The sequence below is a fragment of the Limulus polyphemus genome, unplaced genomic scaffold (genome assembly GCF_000517525.1).
Source record: "Limulus polyphemus unplaced genomic scaffold, Limulus_polyphemus-2.1.2 Scaffold4946, whole genome shotgun sequence".
NCBI classification, from domain to species: domain Eukaryota; kingdom Metazoa; phylum Arthropoda; class Merostomata; order Xiphosura; family Limulidae; genus Limulus; species Limulus polyphemus.
Window position 1 is genome coordinate 10381 of NW_013670556.1, and position 10888 is coordinate 21268.

The following is a 10888-nucleotide window of genomic DNA, read 5'->3' on the forward strand; positions in this document are numbered from 1 at the left end:
TTTTAATTAGTTAATATAAATAGTAAAAGTGATTGGTTAAAAAGTAAATCTATATTTCATTTCAAGTGAATGATAAGTGTTGATATTTTAAATAGTTTCCATAATAGTAAAGTGACTGGTTAAACAGTAAGTCACTCATTTATTGTATCTAGTTGTATTAAAATGGCCTTCAGATAGAAACACCTCTTAACAATAGCAATCCTTTATACTTTAGTGACTTATAAAGCTAAGTTTGAAATTAAATAAAATAACAGATAAACTATAAATTTTTACTGAAAAAGAAACGTTTGAAATTCATTTAGGAGGTTTTAGGGATTACACAAAGACAACTTGATATTTTTGAGATAACGAAAAGTATTCTTAATTTTGACATGAAAATTACTTTGCACACGGACTATTCAAAATAAATACTCAATATATTCATGGACAAATCTTTATTTTATTTTATTAAAAATATACTTCACTAAGGAATATGATTTTTTTGCATGTGAAAGATTTGTAATATTAGCTGAAAGACTGCCAAATTTCGTGAAGATATACCTAGTATATTGAGATTTATAAGTATTAAATTTATAAAGACTTTAAATGAGAACAAAAGGTCACGCGACTCGGTTAGATTGGCCGACTCCGTGTTGAGAAAGGCGTCTTTTTTGGAACCTTAAAATAGAAATTAAAAACGTCACGAAATGCAAAAGCATGATTATATAGAGAAGTGAAACTATAATCAGTACTTTAAAAATATCATTTCGTTCAACGTTTATAAAAGCCTGTTAAAACTTTTAAGGAGTATGTTAAATGCATTAGTAATATTATCTTCCTATTGAAACACATGTAAATGAAAAGTACAAACATAAGTTGAAATTTGTGTGCAGGCCTATAGAAGTTTACAAACACCTTTGTAAGCCACATGCAAGACCATCCGACTTTGTAAAACATATTTATCTAAAAGCTATAAAGTAACATATGTAAAATGAAGTACCTCGTCAAAAACAATTAAACTCATAGTTATATGGATAAAGGAATAGCATATTTAATCCGTAAAGCCAAACTGTTGAAACAATAAAATTGTTTTACTTGTAACCTTTAGGACTTAAATCTACATATTGATGACGTAATCGCATATTGAGACACCTTGGAAAACAACTTGCGCCTTAGTAACACATTGCATATATAGAACTTTAGTAACAAAATCTACCTAGTAACAACACCTGCCTATAGAATCTTAGTATTACCAGTAGTCCGACCCTAGTAACAGCATCCGCCTTTGTAAGTCTCTCACACAATATGCCTAGTAAGACCATCCGTCTATAGACCTTGTAATAATAACCACCGTCCACCTATAGTAACACTGTCAGCCTTTATATAACACATGTAATATATAAGTGAAAAATATAAACATAAATTCAAATCTGTATGCAATCCTCCAGAACACTATCTGCCTTTGCAATACAAATAAATATATATAAATGAAAACTACAATAAAACGTCAAGAAAACTTTTAGTATGCTAAACAAGTAATAGTTTTACATATAATTAAAGTTATACTTTAATTACATGTTTTAACACCCAAACACAATCGGCTGTAGAGTAATAATATAACTGTATCATCCGCCTAGTAAAACCATTTGCCTTTGTAAAACTCATGTAACACAAATAAATACACAAATGAAAACAAAAACATGAGTTGAAATCTGTATGCAGCAATACGGGATTGCCAGCCTTTGTAAATCGTATTTAATGCTTTACTTATAAGGCGAAATTGTAAAATCAACGATATGCAAGTTATTAATTCTAAGACTTTGCTACTATAAAGTTGATGTCGTGTTTGCACTCTCATCGTACCAACGCGTCCTCTGGTGCCACTTCATGGCTCTAGCGACATGCTTTATGGACAATTTCTATTGTTGACAGCTTCCGCATGTCATGGCGTTCTAGCAAACGCGCCCTCTGGTTCCACATCGTGGAAAAATGACGTCATCGTCTCTACATTGTTCTTCTCCCTGAGGCAGCCAATCAGCGCATGTGATGTGGCTGAACAAACGTGGTAACTAATACTGTTCTTCTGGATTTCCCAGAATGAATGTGTTCATGCCATTTCTGTCGTAAGGTGTTGCAAGACTTCTTTCGACTTTGATATGGTAAACTGATCAAAATACGGTCATGTCGGCATTAGTTTTTCGGCGTCTACCAATAGTCCAATGAAGTTTCAGGATTCTGGATACAGTACACTGGGGGTACCCTACTGTTCTGGCAATGTTCGTTTGTTTCATACTGTTTCTGGACAGTCCAATAATTTGAGGTCGTATGACTTATGGCACGTGACGAGGCGTAGGTCTACACTAAGTACAGAGAAATTGCCTTATCAAAGAGCTGATATGTTTTGAAAAAAAATTATATGAAGAGCACATAGTCCAGTGGAAGGTTGAAGTAACCATGCACTGGAGGTCCCACAATGATTCTTTGTTGATTTTGTGTCTTTATGCACAGGAACGATCTGTGTATCAATCTTCACGCTTGGCTTTGTCTTGGAACACCAGTACACTTGCATTAAGTCCAGGCGTTGTAAAAAATCATCAAAATGTGTTGACAATTCAGTGAGCAACTTTCGTTTGGAAAAAAAATCACCTCCATAACTTTGATATTGGTTATATATTTCTCTCAAATTGCTGATACGAGATCGATCTGCATCTGTATCAGAAATAAGCTGGTCAAATGCTGAATCCTTTGATGATGGCTCTTGAGTTATTGTTCTACTTGAACATGCAGGTTGTACTGACTTTGGTTTTACAATCATAGTGATACCTAGCATCTGCTGCATGTAAATAACTGACTGATCCTTGTACCTCATGTGCCCACTGAACCCCACGTGAAATGGTGTATGGTGCCCACGGTCTGCAGCATGTAAACCACTTGTACCTCATGTGCCCACTGAACCCCACGTGAAATGGTGTATGGTGCCCACGGTCTGCAGCATGTAAACCACTTGTACCTCATGTGCCCACTGAACCCCACGTGAAATGGTGTATGGTGCCCACGGTCTGCAGCATGTAAACCACTTGTACCTCATGTGCCCACTGAACCCCACGTGAAATGGTGTATGGTGCCCACGGTCTGCAGCATGTAAACCACTTGTACCTCATGTGCCCACTGAACCCCACATTAAATGGTATATGGTGGCCACGGTCTGCAGCATGTAAACCACTTGTACCTCATATGCCCACTGAACCCCACATTAAATGGTATATGGTGCCCGCGGTCTGCTGCAGTACACACAACTACTCGCTTTTAACGATCTGAGTGCTTCTTATAGATTTGACACTAATCTCCACAAATAATGTGCTTTGAAGTCAAAACTTCAAATATCAGAACGACAACGCCATTTTTCATGAGGGTTTGGTGAGACAGAATGAGAGTTCGTTTTTACTGAGAATTTGGTGAGACAGATTAAGAGTCTGTTTTTCCTAGTTTCCTATAATGTGATTTTGAGGTATATGATGCTGCACAGTTTTTGTTATAGTGCACAGTGTAATTAGGGTCAAAGTTTCTGTCCATATGCGAATGCAGGTTATCGTCTCTAAATTGTTTGTTTCAATAACTTTTGTGATTCGTCGTTATGTACAAATTGAGATTGACTGGTTTGGATTAGAGCATCACTGATATTATCATGAACATACTCATTCATGATTGTTTGTTTGTTTGTAATTAAGCACAAAGCTACACAATGGGCTATCTGTGTTCTGCCCACCACGGGTATCAAAACCTGGATTCTAGCGTTGTAAGTCCGCAGACATACCGCTGTGCCTCTGGGGGGTCTCATTCGTGATGTTTGTGTTGTGAAAATACGTTAAACATCAATTTAGGATATGGGGGGTATACTTATTAAATGCTTAACCTTCCCTAGATCTACGCTTTCAAAAGTTATAATTGAAGTTAACACACGTGCCCTGCACTCTACTCAGCACACGTTGTTCAACTTGTTAGAACAAATAAGATATTAATTATTTTAAATGTTCATTTTGGAAGACAAAATTAAAAGAAACATGTAAGTTTAATCTAAAATTTAAGAAAGTTATAGTAAATACGAATCGGTCAAGCACTGATAATACCTGTTCTTTATATAGTCTTAACTGATTAGTTACTGTATATTTTTGAACTGCATTTAAACGTGTCAAGTGCACGTGAAATACGACGTCGTTATGATTGAGAGGAGATCTTCGTTAATGCACACAAACATAATGGAGTTTAATTTAATTGAAAATAAAAAGTATTATATCACATCATATAATTCCACACGTTTGTATTTGTATGAGTGATGAATACATTTTACTGTTATTATTGAATTATACAATAACACTTTTGTAAAAAGTTTTATAACAGTGGATCAATTATTCTATTAGTCAAGAACTCAATCTGCTTATGTTTTCTTTAATTTAGTCTTATGTTTCATTGCGGAAAAATTCAGAATTATTTTGTCAGACTTGTCATAAGAGTACAAAACACGTCTCCAATCAATAAAATGATACCACCAGTAGCTTTTTTATCCCTAATAATCTAGAAATTGACACTTTATTCAACATTCTATCACTTTTAGTTGCTCAGATAGGACCTTTTGTATCGATACAATTACACTTGAAAATGGGAGAAGAGTTACCATGGAAACTAGCTATTATTTAGAAATCCCCAAGTGTGTCAGCTTGGCATACTCCATTTTTTGATTGTACATAGTTTGAAGATAAAAAAATCAACAAAGACTCATTGTGGGACCTCCAGTGCAAGGTGAGGTTTAAAAAAACTAACTTTGGCTGCCAGATCAACACTCTTTTATACAAAACAGGTGTGTATACGTTTTTTGACGAACAAATGCTCAAAACAAATTATGCATACCAGAATAATAACTCGTACATGTTTGTCCGATCATACGTTACCTTCTCTGTTACTACTCGGGTATTTACTCAATAACATCAATATAGAACAGTATGTAAACATTTTGGACAAGACTGTAGTGAACTAATTTTTGTACTACGCAAACTAAAGATTTTGTACGAACTACGCAACAGACATCTAAATTCAGTATGACATTTAATTCTCACTTCTTAGAAGAAAACAATGTATCAATATAAGTGTCTTAAAAGACTTATATTTCCTATTTTATTTGGGTGCAATGAAATACTTAGAAAAACTGAATATACATATTTGATTTTCATATGCAACAAGTTTGTATTGCATTCGGTAAAAATTATGTAATTTGATATTCAATCTAAATCATCTTTCGTACAACCATCACACTGATGAAAGGTCTTCATTGACTGGTCAGTTTTTACTGACTAACAGTTTTTTCTTCTGACCAAACACTTTCTTTGAGTGCTTTAAATAAGCTTTTCAGTTTTGAAAACAAAAGTTGATATATGTTTAAAAAAGAAAGTAAACGTCTGCTTTATTTAATACTCTATTGTTATGCACTTCAGAGTTCGGCTCAAACGTGACAAGAGTTTTATAGTTTATTCACTCTCTCGTCTCCATATTCGTATCCACTTATAAGTTTTTTTTATGGAGATTAAGACAGAAGAGACTCTTCTACCTTCTCAGACTGGTCTCATGAAAGTCTAGCCGTGAAAGTTTTGTAAAAAATCGTACCTAAAACTCTAAGATAATCATAAATTATTTTAATAATTTAGCCAACCTAAAATTCTTGGAACTTCTATTTCTAGTTATTTATTAATTGGATCAAACAAGACTGGTCACTAGGCCTGTAAATGTTTGGTTTTTAATTTTGTTTTCTTGTGAGAAAGCATCTTTATTTATGTGTTAACAAATCTAAAACTAAAGTCACTAAAATCTCAGAAGTTTTAAGTTTCATGGTATCTCAGTGTGAATTTTGTATATAAATTATACCTGAGTGTCATAGAAAAATTATATATCTTTCAGATGACAGAACTGTAAAGTGAAGAAACTAGGGACGAAACATTTACAGTAGTTTCTCATCATGGAAGAAGAAGACGATATAACACTACGTAAGCCCCCGAGTACCCACATTTTGGGGGTAATGCTACATTTTCTGATGAGCTTCCCAAATGACACGGAAAGCCTAAAAGCACCTCAACTGCGAGATTCTGTCAGAAATATCTTTCCATTTTTCGCAACTTTATTCATTTTGGTTGGAGTAGCTGGGATCCTTCTGAATCTTCGCATGATTTACTTCGTGTTCCACTGGAGAAAACACTGTGGTAACTTGGATAAGTTCTTGGTTAGCAACGCCATCAACGATCTTGTAAAGTGTGTCGTTGTGTTGCCTTTGTCTGTGGCAACACTTTTTTATCACAACTGGGCTATGGGCAGTGTGGTTTGCCATCTTTTACCTATAATTCAAGATGTTCCATTCTACTCCACACTCCTAACGTTGCTGGCACTGTCGTTCGATAGATATCGGTCATTTCTGTTCCCAGGAAGACATCGGATGTTGGTCAGTTTTTACATGCTGCTTATCTGGGTTTCAAGCTGTGTGGTGGCACTTCCGTACACTGTCTTCACCAGGTACGTCCACATTGCAGATTATTTCGGACCCGAGTTCCAAGGTGTCGGCCTGTGCGCCCTAAATTTGGAAAACAACATCCAGGAATTTATCAGGGTTCTCTTCATCATCCTTTACGTCCTACCGGCAGTTTTATTAGCCTATTTCCACTTAAAGACGTCGGCAGAAATTACCAATCGACTCACTGCCCTAAGATTTCGTAACCGAAACACTACAGTAGTACTGCCGCGTGTGGAAGAAACTTCATTTTCCAACACCAATACCAGAAACGAAACATCGGCAGCAACCGTTCATGGTTACAGAAACCCACTTTTGTCATCATTAGAGCCCCCCGAAAGCTTCAGACTTCGAGAGTTTTCGGATCGAATCTCCTCTAGCTGTGACAATCAGGACGATGATATTGATTGGGAAAGAGAAAATATTAATGAGAAGATTTTCTTCACAATAGTTCTGATTTACATCGTTTGTCTTTTACCTCTCCAGTTTACCCGCCTTTTTAAACACTTCATTGTCGAAACCCTCGATAATACAATCCACTTCGACAGGGCGTTCACTTGTGTTGTTTGGATCGCTTTTCTTCCCGTGGTATCTACTCCCCTTCTTTACCACTTCCTTCAGCCGTGTTGTGGGCCAGCCAGGAATTTGTGTCGGTATTTGGTCCTCAAGAGACAAGGGTCTACATTCTCGAATCAAGATTCCGATATAATATCCAGTAATGCCTACCATCCTCCCTTGTCCCCCTCCCAGTCCCTTAGACAACAATTTCTGTAAAATTAGTGGTAACCTGAGTTTTAGTACTTTTGGAAATTCTAGGTTTTCCCAACCATCCTCTCGTAACTTGGTTTCTATACTGTCATCAGTTATTTTGTCTTATTTACGTTCTTGAATTCCATCTGACCCTTATTAGTAATAACCTAAAACTTGATTGGATTTTATCTTATTCTGTTAGTTGAACTGATACTAAGTTTGACTCGAATTCTTACACCAAAGAAAAAAAAGTCCCATTATTTTCATATTGTTGTCAGTGAAGACTACCTCTGTTACTATTACACTAGTGGAATTGGTGAATAAGAAATAATTGCGTTCTTTACGAAACTCGTCAAAATGTGACGTCAAACATAGGTTTATTGTGGATTGGTTGAGGTATAACAAATAACTTAAAAAACAAAACAGCATGGCGACTGTGTTTTATGGACATTCGATATTTGGATGGTTGTATATCAGATCAAATGGAATAATCTGCTGCTGCTTATTTGTTGTCACGACAAATTAATGTTACCAGTTCTCACAATGAGGAATTATTTTGTTATCAACCAAACTTACACTATAGTGTTGTCACGACAAATTAATGTTACCATTTCTCACAATGAGGAATTATTTTTGTTATCAACCAAACTTACACTATACTTATGATAACATCTCAGGATTCACTGATGCTTTTAACATACTCAGTTTTAAAATGTGACGATAGGTGAGTGAAAAACGAAGAGATAGATCAGATGGATTACTCTTAGTGTGTTAATATTTTAGAATGAATTCTACAGGAAGAACTGAGAAACAACGATCAAAAATTCAACCAGCTGTGGAAAAATAAGGAAAACTGACAACAACTATCAAAAATTCAACAACTGTGAGAAAATAAGGAAAAACTGAGACAACAACTATCAAAAATTCAACAACTGTGAGAAAATAAGGAAAAACTGAGACAACAACTATCAAAAATTCAACCAGCTGTGGGAAAATAACAAAAAACTGACACAACAACTATAAAAAATTGGACCAGCTGCGGGTGCTTAATTTCGATCACCTGCGTGATTAAACCAAAAAGGCACGAATGCTTGAAGATGGTGAAATATAATAGTCACAAAAGAATAAGACGCGACCTTTATCACAAGACGTAATCATGACTAATAAATATATCGCGAAATGAAGTCTAGTAAATTTAACAACCTTAGGCTAGGAGGCTAATGATTTTTCCTAAGGATTAACTGTTATCATTGTGTCAAACTCTGCTACAATCTCCTCATAAATTTCGAAGTGTACAGTTTAAGTAGATGGATATAGGCAGGTTATAGGATAGCACATAAGACTCGATCAAAAGAAAAGTATACTCTAAGATATTAGAGCATATTGCCTGAACTTACCAGTCGGTTAATATAGCCGGAATGGCAAGGAAATGATGAAAGACATTCAACTCGTGTGCGATGACTCCAAACATCCTATGTTTCTATTATTATTCTCGGAAGGCATGTGTCCTCTCGTCTACTTGGTTTTCTTTGCTGACGATCATTATTCTTGTTCAAGACTTTATGGTGTATTCTGAATTAATCATTAATAATTTTAATGATTCAGAACTTTAATATCAGGCTCACAGGAAGATATCTGTAGAGTAAGTAAAGAATTTACGAAAAAGGACATTTAAGTTAAAACCCATAATATTTTCATAAAAATATGAATATGAAATCCATAGACATTCCTGTGTTTTACCTTAACAGCTGTTGTTTATAAACCCTAGGTGTCTCTGTACAAATACTAGGACTTAGAGCGGTGATACGGGTCACAAATCCTGATAGCCAATCAAAGCTGTGAACTTCGCCACATTGGGTTCTTGAGGATTCGTTATATTTACAGGTACAGGAGATTAAACTAGCTAAATTTAAAACCCTCTTTCTGCTGCGAGGTATTAACCTTCAAGACATGATCTAACAAGTCTTTAAGAAATTATTTCTGTTGGATTGATTTTAGATAATGCCTTAATAGTGCCAGAATGAAGCCAAGCTGGTGAAATTACTAACAGCTAAATCAAAAGTTGAAACAAAGGTTTCCTAATACATGATGAGATAATTCTGATAAACCTATTTCAGTAACAATAAACTTTTCACGGGATCATCTTGGTGAACTTTCTTCAGTTAAATTGAATGTGAAGATGAAACTAGTGTATGGTGAGGTTATATTGAGGTGTTTCTGAGGAACTTATGATGAGGTAATATTGAGGTGCTTCTGGTGAACTAATGATGAGGTAATATTGAGGTACTTCTGATGAACTTATGATGAGGTAATATTGAGGTAGTTCTGATGAACTTATAATGAGGTAATATTGAGGTGCTTCTGATGAACTTATGATGTAGTAATACTGAAGTACTTCTGATGAACTTCAACTAAGTTGAAAGGTGGAATAAATCTTTCATAACATCAGAATAAGATCATTCTGAAGAACTTAGTTTATCTAAATTAGAAGTTGAAATAAAAGTTAGTGTCGTCAGAGTATGGTTCGATTGATGAATTTTATTAAGTGAAAGTTTCACGAGACAATAATGAGATTTGTGTGATTAATTTATTTTAGAAAAATTTAGCTAAAACACTTCTTTCATGTGATTAGTATATGGTATTGTTTATTAATTTACTCTATTAATTTTCTAGAGAAAAAAACATGTTCGTATTATAATTTTGTCATGTTTGTTTACGAGTGACATGTTATAATTTTGTCATGTTTGTATACGACTGACATGTTATAATTTTGTCATGTTTGTATACGACTAGCATGTTATAATTTTGTCATGTTTGTATACGACTGACATGCTATAATTTTGTCATGTTTGTATACGACTGACATGTTATAATTTTGTCATGTTTGTATACGACTGACATGCTATAATTTTGTCATGTTTGTATACGACTAACATGTTATAATTTTGTCATGTTTGTATACGACTGACATGCTATAATTTTGTCATGTTTGTATACGACTAACATGTTACAATTTTGTCATGTTTGTATACGACTGACATGCTATAATTTTGTCATGTTTGTATACGACTAACATGTTATAATTTTGTCATGTTTGTATACAACTGACATGTTATAATTTTGTCATGTTTGTATACGACTAACATGTTATAATTTTGTCATGTTTGTATACGACTGACATGCTATAATTTTGTCATGTTTGTATACGACTAACATGTTACAATTTTGTCATGTTTGTATACAACTGACATGTTATAATTTTGTCATGTTTGTATACGACTGACATGTTACAATTTTGTCATGTTTGTATACGACTGACGTATCAGCTATGTACAATTAAATATTTATTGTGACCATGGTAAGGTAGTTCTGATGACTCAATAATTGCAGCCATATGTTTATTAGAATTAAACTATATATAACTCAATGTGAACGAGTAGTTGTTTGGTAACTTGCCGTTAGTGAAGATATTTGAAAATATGAACGTTTTGTGTACCTTGCTGTTTAATGTTTAAATAACAAAAAGAAATATTATTAGCACTTGTCATTCATGTAGTGAAACGTGAGTTCTATATAGATAAACTAATTTGATTCTAACTATTATCACCGGTT

The 10888-nt window shown here is 34.5% G+C and overlaps 1 protein-coding gene across 1 annotated transcript; it reads left to right on the top strand.

The window, feature by feature from the left end:
* Positions 1–5961: 5961 nt before the first annotated feature.
* Positions 5962–9868, top strand: LOC106471893 (rhodopsin-like). The gene has a single exon (XM_022400503.1). The coding sequence runs from the start codon at positions 5984–5986 to the stop codon at positions 7298–7300; it is 1317 nt and encodes a 438-aa protein (XP_022256211.1). The 5' UTR covers positions 5962–5983; the 3' UTR covers positions 7301–9868.
* The last annotated feature ends 1020 nt before the right edge of the window (positions 9869–10888 follow it).